Below are 17,719 nucleotides of genomic sequence, written 5' to 3' on the forward strand. Positions count from 1 at the left end.
AGCAATGACCTGGCATATGTTAGGCAGATATTCTACCACTTGAGCCATGCCCCCAGCTTTTTGTGATTTTGATGTTTATTGCACAGGGTTTTGAGTTAATTACCTGGATTATGATGCTCCTATTTACATTTTCTGCCCCTCTGAACAACATCTACTGGTTGAGATGGGGTCTTGTAAGTTTTTTTGCCTGGGTTGGTCTCAAACTGTGATATTCCTATGATCTGTCTCCTAAACATCCTCTCTTCTCCTCTTCCTCCACAACCTTCTCTTTCTCTTCCTCATGTCTTTCCTCTGCCTACTCCTCATTTTTTTTTGTTAGTACTAGTCTTAAAGGTTTGAACTCAGGGTCTGGGCACTGTCCCTGAGGTTTTGTGCTCAAGGCTAGAGCTCTACCAGTTGAGCCACAGGATCCACTTCTGGCTTTTGCTGTTAGTTGGAAATAAGAATCTCATGGACTTTTCCTGATTGTGTTGCCTTCAAACCAGTCTTCAAATCTCAGCCTACTGAGTGACCATGATTATAGGCATGAGCCACTGGTGCCCAGCTTCCTGCTCTTTTAAGTATAGAAGTTCCTTGAAATCTACCATGTGCTAATTTAGTGTTGAGAAAAATATAAAGAGGGCCTGGCATTGGTGGCTCATGCCTGTAATCCTAGCTAAACAAGAGGCTGAGATCTGATGATCATGGTTTGAAGCCAGCCCAGGCAGAAAAAGTCCATGAGACTCTTATTTCCAATAAACAACTCAGAAAAAGCTGGAAGCTCTGGCTGTGGCTCAAGTGATAGAAAGCTAGCCTTGGGAAAAAGAATCTCAAGGATAGCACACAAGCCCTGAGTTCAAGACCCAGGACTGGCACAAAAAATTTAAAAATACATATGTAAAGAGGTATTGTTTAATATTTATTTTGACTCTTAACAACTTTCAGTAAAAGCGAATACTACAAAAATGCAAATCTGATTCCACAGGAAAAAATTATATCCACTAGTTAAGAAAAACATATATCCCTATTGCTTTGTAGGTAATTACTTTGTTTTGCTTTCCCACTTTTCTTTTTAGCAAATTGCACGACTTTACGAAACTAAGAATCTTTCAGAAACTTTGGAAGAAAATAACCAAAATATAGAAAAGAGAAAAGAATTGAAAGAAAGGTATGGATCTTATGTAAACATATTCTGCATCTAAAAGTATCTTTCTGTAAGTCTGTTCAAATATAATTTTGTGCAGGATATTTTTCTATTATTTTCTTATAAAATTAATTTAATTTTGAGTAATTTAGTTATACACAGATATTATTGGAATATTCTTATTAGTAATAAGAAGGATATTATATTGAGAGAAATTGGGCTGAAGCAGCAGCACTTGTGTATTCTATAACCTCTCAACTATATAGTTTATCCAGTTCTCTGTGACAAATCATCAGTAGTAGTAAACATGAAACAATGCTAGGAACAGTAATGCATTCACTTATTTATCATCCTGTCACCAGCTTGACATACAAAGAGTAAAGATGAACTTCCAGTACACTTCTGTGTATTTGGGCATCATGTTTTTTCTTGTCCTTTGTTGTAATGGTAAGACTTTAGACATCATTGATGAAGGCTTTAAGAAGATATTTTTTTTACCTGTTATTGTACAACAGAGAGACATATTACTATTGTTGTTTCTAATAAACATTCCATTTTTTTCTGCCCATATCCTTTTAGTTGTTGTTTGTAAATTCCTTTCCACTGCCTTTATCCTGATTTTTCAACACATTTCCCTTTTGAGTTAATTTCCCTGATCTCTTGTTTGGATTTGTTCTTTTCTTGGTCCCTCAGCTCCACATATCACACCATGGAAGGGTGGTTTTAATTTATAACGAAATTGGTTGGAAAAATAAGCAAATGTACAAAATTTTATTTACTCACATTTTAATATTATATAAGCCCTGTATTGAAAAGAACTGATCTAAACACCTGGTCATTTTTTTCTTAATAGATAATAGTTTCCCTTTATCCATAGTTTTGTTTTCTATTTCACCTACTTGTGGAAAACTGTGGTTCAAAAATATTAAATGGGAAATTTAAGAAATAAATTTCACATGAGTAGTATGATAAAATTCAATGCATCTTTATTCTACTGGGGATATGAGTCTTCTCTTTGTGCAGTATATCTATGTTGTATATACCACTTGCCTTTTAATCGCCTTATATTAAGTTGGCCATTGTGGTCTCATTGTACTGCATTCAGATGACCCTTATATTTAAAAATGGCCCTAAGTACAAAAATAGTGATGCTTATAATTTAGATTCTTCCATTAGAAAGCTATAAAGTACTTTAATTAAATAGGTCAGAGTTTTCAATTAAGAAAACAGTCATATTCTTAGGTTGCTAAAATATTTTAATAAGAATGAATCTTCTGTCTGCCCAGTTGTGAAGAAGGAAAAGGAAATTTCATGGCCAGGCTCCAGTGGCTCACACCTGTAATCCTAGGTACTGGCTGAGTGAAGCCAGTCCAGGCAGAAAAAACTATGAGACTCTTCATCTTCAGTTAACCACCAGGAAACTGGAAGTGGCACTGTAGCTCTAAGTGATAGAGTGCTACCCTTCAGCAAAAATGCTCAGGGACAGTGCCCAGGCCCTGAGTTCAAGCCCATGACCAAAAAGAAAAAAAAGAAATTTATGCTAGTTTTTCTATTACACTTCACATTGCAAAAGTTGTAGCACAATGCGTACTGAGTACTTAGCTAAGACGGAAGAGACATTAAATTTGTGTATTATATATAAGAATATATATGAAAAACATGTAACTGGGAGAGAGTGAGGGAAAGGGCGATGCTGTCCATAAAGACATGGCCTCATTTCCTGACTTATGTAACTAAAATCCTTCTGTACATTACCTTTATACTAGCAATTACAAATTTTAAATAAAAATAAACATATAGAGAGGGAGGAAGAGAGAAAGAGAGAAGGAATGAGAAGTGGGAAGAGAAGGAGATGACAAAGGGAGATACAGTTGTGGTTACAGCTATCCACTAGGGATCTTGAACCATATCCCCTGCTGATAGAGAGGTGTGATGTATTTTAATAGTGTTTATTCTAGTTCTCTGATTTAAGAAAACTCAGAACTATTCTTCTAGCAATCCCCCCAAACATTTATGATATTCATGTTAGCTAATTTGCTTCTAGTTTTTTTTAAATTTGAAGTAATCCGAAATATAAGATGATATTTATGATTAACGTTTTCATTTAACAGGTTTCTGATCTGTTTAAAAACATCTTTTAAAACTGGGTATATTGGGCTGGGAAGTTGGCTCAGTGGTAGAGCGCTTGCCTTGCATGCCTGAGGCCCTGGGTTCAATTCCTCAGCACCACATAAGCAAAAAGAAGAAAGCTGGAAGTGGCGCTGTGGCTCAAGTGGTAGAGCGCTAGCCTTGAGATAAAGAACTGAAGGACAGCACCCAGGCCCAGAGTTCAGGCCCCAGGACCAGACCCCCCCCCCAAAAAAAAAAACAAAAAAAAACTGGGTATATTCTAAAAATAAAAAGTTATACTGAGCACTGGACTTAATTAGGTAAAGTATAGTTAGCATTGGCACTATTACCAAGTAATTTAATAATATTCAGCAAGTCTGTTAAATTTTTTGGAACTCAGTTCATTATCTGCAAATATAAAGAGTTTTTAACTATATAAAACCTAAATATTCCTTCTAGATTTTTTTTGTCAGTCGTGGGGCCTGAACTCTGGGCCTGGGCACTGTCCCTCAGCTCTTCAGCTCAAGGCTAGTGCTGTACCACTTGAGCCACAGCACCACTTCCTTTTCTGTTTATGGGTGCTGAGGAAACGAACCCAGGGCCTCATGCATGCTAGGCAAGCATTCTCCCTTGAGCCAGCTTCCCAGCCCTTCCTTCTAGATTTAAAATATATTAATATTTACTTGGCTAATATCGAATGCAATCCACTTTTCTCTTTAGAGTTTTTGAAAAAGATGAACATGTGCTTGTATTGAACAACCCTCCACAAAGCAGTCAATTATTTCTTCCCTATGAAACTCAGAAATTACTAAGACCAATAAAGATACATTCTTCAAGACCAAGAGTTACAGGTACAGAATTGTTTCTTATTTAAAAACTTTATTTTCCTTTGCAAACACTAAAGAAATCAAAATGACTTTTAGTTATCATTTGGTATAAGCAAGAAAACAGTTCTGGGATCTGTAGACTCAGGAAAGTACTATTGTGAATACTTCTGAGACCAATAAGATCTGAACTTCACATCTGTCTTTTTTTTTTAGAAAGAAATTATTTTCAGATACATTAAAATGAGTCAACAATTGTATATGAAAATTAAGGGAAGGAGTGGGTTGAAGTGGGAGGAAGGGGGTGAGAAGATTGAAGGGGATGACGCTGATCAAGATGAACATTGTATTAATGGGCTTAGTGTAGAGTGCTTGCCTAGCATGCATGAAGTCCTGGGTTCAATTTTTTAATAGCACATACACAGAAAAAGCCGGTAGTGTCTCTGTGGCTCAAGTGGTAGAGTGCTAGCCTTGAGCGAAAGAAGCTCAGGGACAGGTCCCAGGCCCTGAGTTTATGCCCCAGGAAAAAAAATGCATTGTATTCATAAACTGCTCTGTTAAATGGTGTCTTCTTTGTGCAATGACTTAAAGACAATGAAGAAATTTTGAAAGTGTTCTGGTTTGATAGCAGTCAGAGGAGGATAAATAAATATACACATTTTAGTTAAGATATTGTATATTATCAGTATATGTGATTTAAGTGGGAGTTAATACTATTAACTTGTGTTAATAGTATTTGTAACTTGGTCACCAAAGTATGAGAATCATATTTCATTCCAGTTGGTCTCCAGATTAGATTAACTACATTGTGTTAGACTGACTACATTAGCTGTTTTATTTGTTCCATATCATTAGTATCACTACTCTTCTTTGGTTATTCATTAAAATGATGTAGTTTTTTTCATTTAGTCTAATAGCCCTGAATTATTAAATAAGGGGCTGGGAAGGTGGCTCAGTGGTAGAGCGCATGCCTTGCATGCCAGAGGCCCTGGGTTCAATTCCTCAGCACCACATAAGAAAAAAGAAAAAAGCCGGAAGTGGCGCTGTGGCTCAAGTGGTAGAGCGCTAGCCTTCAGCTGAAGAGCTGAGGGACAGCGCCCAGGCCCAGAGTTCAGGCCCCATGACTGGACCCCCCCCCAAAAAAAAGAGTTTTAAATAATTCTGAATCTTAGATACTCATTTAGACCTGAGTTTCTTTTTTAAAACATTTTTTTTATTATTATATCTTGAAGTAGTTGTACAAAGAAGTTCCCATTCTACAAAACAGTATATGAATACAAAGTTTCTGACAACATTGTCACCCATCGCTCCTAACCCATCTCTTTTCTCACTTTTCTTTTAAAATTGAGATTAGATTACATAAATTTCACATATTTCACAGTATAGAGGAATAGCGATACTTAGTTAAAGACACAAATACATTTTAACCTTCACAAGGCAAATTGTCATTATCATAGTCTATAAAGTTTGTGAATTCTATGAGCTTTGACAATACAAATTATTTCTTCCACATCGGGTGATGTTTAGATTTCTTTCCTTTTGCTTAGTGTAGGCTGTTCCCTCTTTCCCTCTCATTCCGCCCTTCCCATCGCCGTCTTTGGGTTGCTTAGTTCTTTTTCTTCTATGTCCAGTGCAGCTGATGGTCCCCTTTGTTGTATGTTGTTCCATTTCCCACTTATTCTGTGTCCTCCTCCTGGCTTCCCTCCTTTGCGTGCATATATCTACCATATATATGGTCAAGAACATGGAGTCATTTAGTAATGATATGACAAAATGAGTGGCTGTCCTTTGTTTCTTGAGTCTTGTTTACTTTGCCATATCTTCTTGGATTTTGGCTTTAGCATCCACGTATCAGGGAGACCTTGTGCCATTTGTCTCTTTGTTCTTGGCTTACCTCGCTCAAAATAGTTTGCTCTAGTTCCATCCATTTCCCTGCAAATGCCATTATGTTGTCCTTTCTAATGGCTGCATAATATTCTATTGTATATAGGTACCACAGTTTTTGTATCCACTTATCAGTAGTGGGGCATTTGGGTTGTTCCAAAATCTTGGCTATTGTGAACAGTGTTGCAATAAACATGGAGATGCATGTGTCTTTGTGTACTGGTTCCTGTTCAGGGTAGATGCCTCAGAGTGGTATGACTGGGTCATAAGGGAGGTCAATAGTTAGCTTTCTGAGGTACCTCCAGACTGCTTTCCAAAGTGGTTGTATTAGTGTACATTCCCACCAGCAATGCAGTAGAGTCATCTTTCTCTGCATCCCCTCCAGAATTTGTCATTGGTTGAATTTAGGATGTGTGCCATTCTGACTGGGGTAAGGTGGTATCTCAGGGTTGTTTTTATTTGCATTTCCTTTACAGCCAGGGATGATGAACATTTCCTCATGTGTTTCTTTGCCATTTTAATCTCTTCTTCTGAGAAGTCTCTCTTAGTTCCCTTGCCCGTTTCATGATTGGTTTGTTAGATTTGTGAGGGGTTAGTTTCTTGAGTTCCCTGTATGTAATGGATATTAGACCCTTGTCTGATATATTGCTGGTAAATATTTTTTCCCAAATATTTGGCTTTCTTTCTAGTTTGGTTACTATTTCTTTATCTGTGCAGAAAACTTTTTACTTTAAGGTAGTCCCATCTATCAAGTCTCTCTCCAATTTGTTTTGACCCTGGGACTCCGTTCAGGAAGTTCCTGCCTGTGCCTATAAGTTCAAGTGTCTTTCCTACTCTATGCTGCAGTAGTTTCAGAATATCAGGTTTGATGTTAAGGTCTTTCATCCATTTTGAGTTGATGGTAGTGCATGGTGACAGGCTAGGGTCAACTTTTAGATTTCTGCATGTGGTCACCCAGTTTTCCCAACACCAGTAGTTGAAGAGATTATGATTCTTCCACTGTATGTCTTTGGCTCCTTTGTGAAATATCAACTGCCACATATGGGGCTTTATTTCTGGGTCCTCTAATCTGTTCCATTGGTCTTGAAGTCTCTTTTTGTGCCAGTACCAAGCTGCCTTTGTTATTATGGCTCTATAGTAGAGCTTGAAATTCAGTATCGTGATCCTTCCTGCATTCTTTCTTTTGCCTAGAATTGCTTTGGCTATTCTAGGTCTTGTTGTTCCATATGAATTTTTGGACTGTTTTCTCTATTTCAGTAAAGTACATCATTGGGATTTTAATGGGAATTGCATTGTCTATTTATATCAATTTTGGCAGTATGGCTATTTTCACTATATTAATTCTGTCTATCCAGGAACATGGGAGGTCTTTCCATTTCCTGGTATCTTCTATGTTTACTTTTTTAAGGGTTTTATAGTTTTCATGAAATAGACCCTTTACATCTTTGGTTAGGTTAATTCCTAGATACTTTTTTTGAGATTATTGTGAATGGGTTTTTTTCCTTGATTTCCCTTTCTGCTTGTACATTGTTGCTGTACAGAAAGGCGACTGATTTTTGTGGGTTAATTTTATATCCTGCTACTTCGTTGAAGTGGTTTATTAGCTCTAAGAGTTTGGGGATGGACCTTTTGGGATCATTAAGATATAAAATTATGTCATCTGCAAAAAAGAGATAGTTTAACTTCTTCCTTCCCTATGCAGATCCCTTTAATGTCTTTTTCTTGCCTATTGCTCTGGCTAAGGATTCCAGAACTTTATAAAAGAGGAGTGGAGGAAGTGGGCATCCTTGCCCTGTTCCTGTTTTTAGGGGAATTGGTTGTAGTTTTAGACCTGATTTTCTAAGGTACAAATTTAGATTAAATGTTAGAGATAAAGGCTGGGATGTAGGCTCAGTGGAAGAATGCAAGCTTAGCATCTTATTCTCACCACTAAAAATGAAGAAAGAAAAAGGGAGGGAGGAAGGGAAAAACTGGAGGAAAAGATGGAAGGATGGTTGGAGATCATGTTTAATTCTGTCTTCCAGAATTAGATGAAGAAGAAAATGCCATCAAACAGTCAAAGATTGTGAGTGCTGACTTCAGACAAAAAGAAAATGATATCCAGGTAGCTATTTATTTTTTAACAGCACAGATGTTTGCTTTCATTATATGAAATAATGAACATTCTGCATTTGGAATACAGAGGTTGAATGTCTGTTAATTAAGTCTTTCATTAGTATAACCTCAGGGTCTAAAATTTAAAATTTTCTTTTCGGTTGGTTGTGGGGCTTGAACTCTGGGCCTTGGCGCCATCCCTCAGCTCTTCAGCTCAAGGCGAGCACTCTACCATTTGAACCACAGTATCACTTCCAGTTTTTTATGGTTTATTTGAGATAAGAGTCTCACAGACTTTCCTGCCCAGGCTGGCTTGGAATCACAATTCTCTGATTTCAGCCTTCTGAGTAGCTAGGATTACAGGCATGAGCCACCGGTGCCTAGCTTAAAATATTAACATGTCAGTATTCTGAACATATACTGTAACAAGTCCATTAAAGTAAGAAAAATGATACTTTAAAATACCAAACCCTGACATAATAACCTATACACAACTCTAGCTATTCACACACAGTCAGACTAGAGGATACCAGTAGGTGAGGAACCCAAAGGCAAAACGCCCCTAAACTTTTAAAATACTACTTATTGAAAGGAATTCCAGGAAACAGAAACATGGGTTGTTTATATTAGTGGTAGTGTTTGTGTGTGCTTCTTTTTTCTTTGTTTCCCCTTCTGCTTTTTTTTTGTGGGGGAGGGGTGGGAAATGTGGGATACAGAAAAGGAGGGAGGAAAGATGAACAAATGCAATCATGATATTCAGTATACACTAGGTGGAATATTGGAAAATGAACTATTCACCTTGTGAGCAGGGACAGGAGGGCAAAACTGGGGGAAAGTGAAGGAAGGGTGAAATTGTTCAAAAGAGAAATGTGTGTATTACCTGAATTGTGAAATGGTAATCCTTCTGTATAATACCTTAATAAAAACAATAAAATAATAAAAAAAAATGCCAAGCCCTGTGCCTAGTAGACCAGAAACTTAGAAAAATCTCTGAAATAATGGCTGGGAGCTGGTGGCTCACACCTGTAATCAGGAGGCTGAGATCTGAGGATCGCAGTTCAAAGCCAGCCCGGGAAGGGAAGTCCATGAAACTCTTATCTCCAATAAACCACTCAGAAATCCAGAAGTGGTGCTGTGGCTCAAGTGGTATAGCGCTCACCTTGAGCTGAAGAGCTGAGGGACAGTGCTCAGGCCCAGAGTTCAAGCCCCAGGACTGACAAAAAGAAAAATCTCTGAAATAAGAAAGAAGGATTGATTTGAAGAAGGAAATTATCTCCTGGTATATGCATTTTCCACAACAGAGAGATCCAGGAACAATGATTAGGGTAATTGGTTAGGTTACTTCAGTAACCTAGTTAATCATTGTTTCTTCCATATCCATTCTGATTTTAGTCTGGTATGAGCAGTGGGATGACTTTCTTCAGGTGGAAGCAATGAGTTTAAGTGAGAAAGACAAGTTGGTACTTCTTGATACTTGTGAACTACAAGGAATTTACCACCAGAAAACTAATTACTGATTTTGCACATCATTGTTTCCCTTTGTTCTCCCTGAAAACAGTCCAGAGGGTTTTTGATGAAAAATATAAGTCATTCCACCAGTTCACAGTTAATAATATAACTAAGTGGTAAAGGTAACTAAGATAATTAATGAAATTTAAGTCTAAGTAAATAGTAAGTATAAAATCTAAAATTCTGGTACTAAAAGTCCTGATTATGTCAGTTTGAAGTGAGGAAAGAAGATAAAAGAAGAAAACAATTTATTTAAACTATTGGGGGGTGTGGGATGGAGCTGGGAATGGAGACAGGGAGAATGCTTGAATAATGATTAATTTTATATGTTGGTGGAAAATGCAAAGATTTGAACATGTGTTAAATATTTAAGGATAACCATCAAAAGAGAAAAGGAAGGCATAAAATTTTAAGACAGTAAAAAAATAAAGCAAATTAGTCAATAAGAGATAGAAGAATGGGGGAGAATAGAGCAGCTATAAAGCATTTAAATAGAAAACAAGACTAGATATATTTCTGAACCATAAATATGTGATTCAGTTAGTACCATCTTTAAAATATCCTTATCTTTTTCACTTAAAGCTGGCACTCTATCTCTTGAGCTAAGTAGCTAGGATTACAGGTGTGAGCCACTGGTGCCCAGCTACATATATTTTTATATTTAAAAAATTATGTTTGTTGGTTGTAGAGCTTGAACTAGGAGATGGGTACTATCTCTGAGCTCTTTTGCTCAAGGCTAAGTGCTCTACTACCTTGAGCCACAGCACTACTTCCAGTTTTCTGGTGATTAATTAGAGATAAATGTTTCATGGACTTTCTTGCCCTTTCTTGGTTTTTAACCATGATCCTCAGATCTCAGCCTCCTGAGAAGCTAGGATTACAGGTGTGAGCCACAAGCACCCAGCTATTTCTTAAATATTAGCAAAGCACAGTGTGGTTCTGGAAAAGACAAATTGATCAATTTGCAATGTCAAAATAAAAAGCCTGTACAACAAAAGACACTAGAGTAGTTAAAATATGACAGTATGAGCCAGGCGCCCATGGCTCATGCCTGTAATTCTAGCTACTCAGGAGGCTGAGATCTGAGGATAACCGTTCAAAGCTAGCCAGGGCAAGAAAAGTCCATGAGACCCTTATCTTCAATAAACCACTCAGAAAACCAGAAGTGGCACTGTGGCTCCAGTGGTTGAGCTCCAGCCTTGAGCTGAAGAGCTGAGGGACAGCGCCCAGGCCCAGAGTTCAAGCTCCGTGACCAAAAAAACAAAAAACAAAAAAAACCATATAGTGATTCTTAAAATTTATGGAGACAATAAAAGTGAAGCTAGACCCTTTTTAAGCAATTTATGTTATCATTTCATTGGTCAGAACATAGGTAGAAGACTATCTCTGTCTTCAGATGTTGAGAAATACAGAGTTTATAAGAAGGCAAATAACAGAAAAGAAATGGGGTCACTGAAATAAAAAGATTCTTTCTTTCTTTATTTATTTTTAAAAAATTTTTTTATTGTGAAAATACCATACAGAGGGGTTACAATTACATGGGCAAGGTAATGAGTACATTTCTTAGCAAGCTTTGTTGCCTCCTCTTTTGTTTCCCCTTCCATCCCTTCCCATCTCCCATCCCCTAACACCTCTAACCCCCTACCCCCCTATAAAAAGATTCTTGACTACAGAAGTATATCTACTTTCATTTATAAGATAACCAACATTCAAAAATCTCAGTACAACTTTGTGAGATTAAGATTTTTGGGTGTGTGTGTAATTTGTTACAATTATTTTGTAGGACTGATTCACCATATTTATTAGTAATAAAATACATATAGCAAGCAAGCTTACTTCTTGGTTCTAAACTTTGTCAGGGAGTCATATACAAAAATGTATTGTTTAAAACATACATCAAACCAATAACTGAATTTGTTCTTTAAAGGAGACTGACACTTATTATAAAAAGCACAATAAAATGATAGATTACATTACTCTGTTTAACAAAAATAAAAAAGATGAACTTTGCTTTAAAAAAAAAGATCCTTACATTTTGAGTCTATTAACAAAAAAAATTGGGGATTGTTAAAATGAGTCACTCAGGAAAAATGAAAGGCTTGAAATAATAAAGTGGTGTTTTAAACAATATTAAAGTAAAATTAAAAATGAAATCCTAGTTCTTTCATATATACATAAAAAAGAAAGTTCAGGCTTTGTTTTCCTTTCCTGTATTCAGATTGAGAGATTATAAAGGAAGGAAGACTATAGAAATCAGACTGGACCAGATGAGATTACATCTTTTCCAATTTTCTGGGAGGTAAAGATAAAGATTGTAGTTTGAGGCTAACCTCAGCAAAAAGTTAGCAAGATGCCATCTCAGCCACAGACGAAGTGATTAATTGTGTTCACACCCATCATCCCAGCTATGTGGGAGGTATAAGTAGGAAGACTTAGGTTTCCATTCACCTAGGCAAAAACCATGATATTCTGTTTGAAAAATGAAATCAAGTAATCATTTGAGAAAACATCTACTTGATTAGTCATGAATATGGTCAGTATAAAAATTTTAAAGCATTACCTTAAATGTAGAAATTTTGCCCCAAATGGTTATCATATTTTTTAAAAAGATCAAATTCTAGCCTGGTGCCGGTGACCCACACCAGTAATCCTAGCTACTTAAGAGGCTGAGATCCGAGATCACAGTTCAAAGCCAGCCTGGGCAGTAAAGTCTTGAGACTATCTCCAGTTAACCACCAGAAAATTCAAGTAGCACTATGGCTCAAAGTGGTAGAGCACTAGCCTTGAGCAAAAGACCTCTGGGATAGTGCCCCACAACTGACAAAAAAAGAAAACAAAACCCATCAAATTCTGAGTCTTTTTCTGTTGCTCTTGTTAGTGTTGGGCTTGGACATCGGGACCATGTGCTTATTAGGCAGGCACTCTACCTCTTAAGTCACATCCTTTTGCTTTCAGTTATTTTTAATTATTGTTATTTTTTTTTGTATGTGTGTATGTGTGCTGGTCTTGGAGTTTGAACTTTGGACCTTGGGCACTGTCCCTGAGCTTTTTTGCTCAAGGCTAGCACTCTGCTACTTGAGTCACAGTTCTACTTCTGGCTTTTTGGTGATTACTTGGAAATAAGAATTTCACGGATTTTCCTACCTAGACTTGCTATGAACCAAGATCCTCAGATCTCATCCTCCCAAGTGGTTAGGAGTACAGGTATGAGCTACCTGCATCCAGCTGTTTTTATTATTATTATAAGATAGTCTTCCATTTTTGCCTGGGGCCAGGCTTTAGCTTGAAGCTCTTACCTGTGCCTTTCATGCAGGTAAAACTATGGGCATCTGCCACCACATCCAATCTGTTGGCTGAGTTGGGTATGTTGCTAACTTTTTTGGCAGGACTGACCTCTTAGAACAATCTTTTCAATCTCTACCTCCAAGTAGGTGTAATTACAGATGCATACCACTATTCCTGGCTAGCCTGAGAGTCTCTTTTTGTTTCTCCGTATTTACTTTGTTTTGAGTGTAGTAGTAAATATTTGTAGTTGTTGATGTTGATAATGATTGATGATGATAGGGGAGTGAAATGTTAATCTGAGACAGCTCTGAGCAGTTTATGGCATATGCTTATTGTTTTATATAGCCAATTATAATGCTTAATTTCTTGCAGGTATTTAATGACTCTGCTATGAGTGATATTACAGCTATTAAAAGTTCACAAAATTCTTTGCAATTCAGGTAACTTTTTAAAATAAAATTCTTGGGGACTAGGGATGTATCTCAGTGGTAGAGCAACACAGAAAGAGAAGGAAGGAAGGAAGGAAGGAAGGAAAGAAGGAAGGGAGGGAGAGAGGGAGGGAGGGAAAGGGGGAAAGAGGGAGGAAAGGGAGGAGAAAGGCAAAGGGGAATAGCAAGGGAAAAGGCAGGAAGGAAGCAGAAGAAGAAGGAAAGGGGAAGAAAGGGAGGGAGAGGAAAGAAAGGAAGGGGAGGGGAGGGAAGGAATGGCTAATAAATACCAACTAAGGAAATAATACAAAGTTATGCTTATTGTATTTTAGATTAAATTTACAGAAAAAAGCAAGCTGTAATCAGTGGTTTGAAAAAGAAAATACAGGCATTTCAGGTATTTGCTTTTTATATTTTTCCTAAGTAAAAGTAACTATATATATGTATACATATTATTCAAATAAATTATTTGGATATTTTTATCTTTGGTAATTGCCCACACAGGCCAAGCATTAAAGTACATGTTCTTCTAAATGCATTTCCTTGTAGGAAGTTTGGAAAACAAAAATCTAAAAGAAACAAAAATACCATCACATAGACATAGCTGATGCCCATACTTACTTGTGCATATTTTTAGTCTATACATATTTTTTCATCCTAAATTTGAATCATGTCTCATATAATTTTACATCCTTTGTGTCCCTACTTGATACACTATTGAGCTTGTTTCTCTAGGTCATTGGTTTTATTTGGAATAACTGTATAATGGTCTGTTGTGTGAATACACCATAATTTATTTAGCCATTTTCTCACATTAAATATTTGGTTGTTTCTAGAATTTTTTGCTATTATAAATAATACTATATTCTTTTGCACTAATGTTTTACCATCTTGGGCCATTTTCTCTGGATAAAATAATAGAGGGCTCATAGAATATATATATGCATTTGTTATTCTCAAATCAGCTAGCTATTGGGATTTTGACACATCTTTGAAAATACTTTTTTCTCTCTTCTTATGTATCTCATATGTACACCTATATGGCATATGTCTATATGTATATAAATACCTATAAGAATATGTATATGTGTCATATATTATACGTATTTGGAAATGCATTAATACATAAAATTATCCCACACATTATGCTATGTAAATATCTTCAAATCTCGTTTGATTATGGACTTTTATTTTGGAAATACCTCATTCTGAAAGCATGAAAATATTGTAGATATATGCATTTTCAGAATGGTCAGTTTTTTTGTTTCTGGTACTAGAACTTGAACTTAAGGCCTCCAACTCTTACTTGGCTTTTTTGCTCAAGTTTAGCACTTTACCACTTGAGCCATACCTCCACTTCTGGCTTTTTGGGGGACAGATTGGAGGTAAATCTCATAGATGTTTTTGCCTGGACTGACTTCAAACCATGAACATCAGATCCTGCCTAACTAGGATTACAGATATGAGCCACAAGTACTTGACAGAATGGTTATAATGTATCAATATTTTTTTATGGGATTCATCCAAAAAACCATGCTTTTTCCACAAAGATAAATAGTCTCCCTACATTTTTCTCTGTAAGATGTATATTCATAACTATATATTCTAGATGTTCTAGATGTTTATATCCTTTCTATATACCAAGCTGAAAGTACTAGACAGGAGCAATATCTAATATCTAGGAACAATACATCCTTGAAATAAAAAGTTGGAAATGTATATAAATGACATAGTTTTACCTGTTGTTGAACACGTGTGATGAAGACATATAATTATTTTGGAAAATAAAAAGATAACTTTTAGCAACCTCTATACCCACAATGTGATGAAATACATGGAGAAAAGTGATAATTGTGACTCAAAATACAAAGCTTTTCAAAAATCACATAGAGAAACAGATGCATGACTTCTGTATAGGAAAGGATTTTTAGAATCCTTTGAAGTTTAAAAAAAATTTTCATCATTAAGTAATTGTAGAAAGACTTTACATAGCCATAAGTCAGGTTATGAGTATAATGAATTTTGGTCAATGTCACCCTTCCCTTTGTTCCCCCCAGTTTTTCCTCTCCTAATCCTTTGAAGTTTTTTTTAAAGGATTTTTAAATAATTAAAAAGCCTAATTATAAAAGAAAACTTAACTAAATTAAAATTAAGAATTTTTTAAATCAAAAGATACCATAAAGAATAGAAGGTGAGTCATCATGTCAAAAGATATATTTGCAGTATATAAAACTGTCAAAAAGAGTAATCTAGCCGGGTGTCAGTGGCTGATGCTTGTAATCCTACTCAGGAGACTGAGATTTGAGGATCATGGTTCAAAGCCAATCCAGGCAGGAAAGTCCATGAGACTCTTATCTCCAATAAACCACTCCAAAACCCAGAAGTGGCACTGCGGTTCAAATGATAGAGTGCTTACCTTGAGCTGAAGAGCTAAGGGATAGGCGCCCAGGCCCAGAGTTCAAGCCTCACAACTGGTGTAGTCCACACGATGTGAAAGAACTATTAATCAAGAAAAAAAAGTACATTTTTACTTCAGCAGCTCATAGACTAAATTTGGTATGATACAGAGAAGATTAGCATAGCTCCTGTCTAAAAGTTTCGCACATTCATGAAGCATTCCATATAAGAAAAGAAGGAAAAGACAACCCAATTTGAAGTGATATGTAAAATATGTGAATAAGCACTTTAAAAAGAGCAATTTGTGTGGCAAATAAACATGAAAAGATGCTCAGCAACTCATGGAACTGTAAAAACTACAGTGAGATATCCTTACACATCTCTAGATTAGTAAAATTCAAAAGTCTGACCACATTAAGTATTAAAAAGTAATGCTGCTGAGAATGTAGGACAATAGGGAACTGTCCTTTATAAACAACTATATAATTGAAACCCTACCTAAATTATAATTGAACTTAATAGTTTGTTTGGTGGGATTAAATGATTTCTAGAATGGCTAGTTGTCAGAACAAAAACTGACACAACTCTCTGGTCTTAGAATATAGACATAATGTATACTTCCTAATTCTACCTATTCTATTCTTAAGTAGATATTTAGAGAAATATAGCTAAATATATACAAGGATGTATCTAAGAGAATGCTACAATATTGTAATAACTTTAAAAGAGAAACATCAAAAATGCTCAGTTGCATTAGAATGCATAGATAGCATATGAATGACAAAATACTTAAGAATGAGAAAATTATGTTTATATTCAACAATATATTTAAATTCAGCAATATGTTTATATTGATCAATTTTACATGCATATTGCTAAATAAAGCAAAGCGATAATAGCATATGATACTATCCCATTTGACATTTTAAAACAGAAAAAAATTATTTTTATGGTTTATCATATACAAGTTAGGAAATGAGTATCACAAAAGTCAGAGTAGGGATAACTTTTTTTTTTGTCAGTCCTAGAACTTGAACTCAGGGCCTGGGCACTGTCCCTGAACTGCTTTTGCTCAAGGCTAGCACTCTACCACTTGAACCACAACACCACTTCCAGCTTTTTCTGTGTATGTGGTACTGAGGAATCGAACCCAGGGCTTCTTGCACGCTAGGCAAGCACTCTACCACTAGGCCACATTTCCAGCCCTGGGATTACTTCTGAGGAAGGAGAATATGGAGAGTATGAGACTTTTTGTAGTGTTCACGATGCTTGATTTCCTCAACTTAGTGGTGGCCATGTGAGTGTTTTTACAATTTTGTTTGTTAAACTATAAATATTATGTTTTGTTCTTTTATGTATTTATTGTGTTGGGTCATATAAAATTGCAAGTTAAACTTCATACCTTCATACACCTAGACTAATATGTTATTTTACAATAAAATTGAAAAAGAACAATAGTTTTTTTCTTATATAACAGATGCAGAATGTGGAGATAAAGGGATGGTAAGACAATTGAGAGAATCAAGCTGTACTTCTTCACAAGTAAGTCAGATGTTTGATTTCTGATTTCTAAGAAAAACATTCTAATTTTATATTCCATTTCCATTTTTTGGGGGGGGCAGTCGTGGGGCTTGAGCTCTGGGCCTGGGCACTGTCTCTGAGCTCTTTAGCTCAAGGCTAGCACTCTACCACCTGAGCCACAGTGCCACTTCTGGCTTTTTCTGCTTATGTGGTGCTGAGGAATCAAACCCAGGGCCTCATGCAAGTGAGGCAAGCACTCTACCACTGATCTACCTTCCCAGCCCCTTTACTCTGTTTCCATTTTAAGCTTACATTTAGTACAATGAAATTTACATGAGCTGTTATTTGGTTGATAATCAGAATTCTGGAGAGATACAGATTCTATTTTTCAGATTCAAAAATGCAGCCACAGAAGTTTACATTAAAAATACAAAAATTATCATTAATAAGTGATAATATATTGATATAACATTATAATTGAAAGAAAAATTGTTTAATAAGACTAAATTATTTGCTACTACAATTCAAGACCAGTTGTTGCTGTA

At 36.1% G+C, this 17,719-nt stretch overlaps 1 protein-coding gene and 1 pseudogene across 2 annotated transcripts in view; both read left to right on the forward strand.

Annotated features, from left to right (window-relative positions):
- CUNH14orf39 (chromosome unknown C14orf39 homolog) overlaps positions 1 to 17,719 on the forward strand; it is a 38,106-nt gene that overhangs the window by 11,012 nt on the left and 9,375 nt on the right. For both annotated transcript variants that reach the window (XM_069993771.1, XM_069993686.1), the window contains 6 exons: positions 1,056 to 1,147; positions 3,953 to 4,083; positions 7,965 to 8,044; positions 13,201 to 13,268; positions 13,589 to 13,653; positions 17,131 to 17,195. In XM_069993771.1, coding sequence (XP_069849872.1) covers positions 1,056 to 1,147; positions 3,953 to 4,083; positions 7,965 to 8,044; positions 13,201 to 13,268; positions 13,589 to 13,653; positions 17,131 to 17,195 — 501 coding nt within the window. The remainder of the gene's footprint in view (positions 1 to 1,055; positions 1,148 to 3,952; positions 4,084 to 7,964; positions 8,045 to 13,200; positions 13,269 to 13,588; positions 13,654 to 17,130; positions 17,196 to 17,719) is intronic.
- LOC138835049 (U6 spliceosomal RNA) lies at positions 15,784 to 15,884 on the forward strand (annotated as a pseudogene).

This window comes from Dipodomys merriami, unplaced genomic scaffold (assembly GCF_024711535.1).
Source record: "Dipodomys merriami isolate MVZ:Mamm:240054 unplaced genomic scaffold, mDipMer1.0.p SCAF_1, whole genome shotgun sequence".
Lineage (NCBI taxonomy): Eukaryota > Metazoa > Chordata > Mammalia > Rodentia > Heteromyidae > Dipodomys > Dipodomys merriami.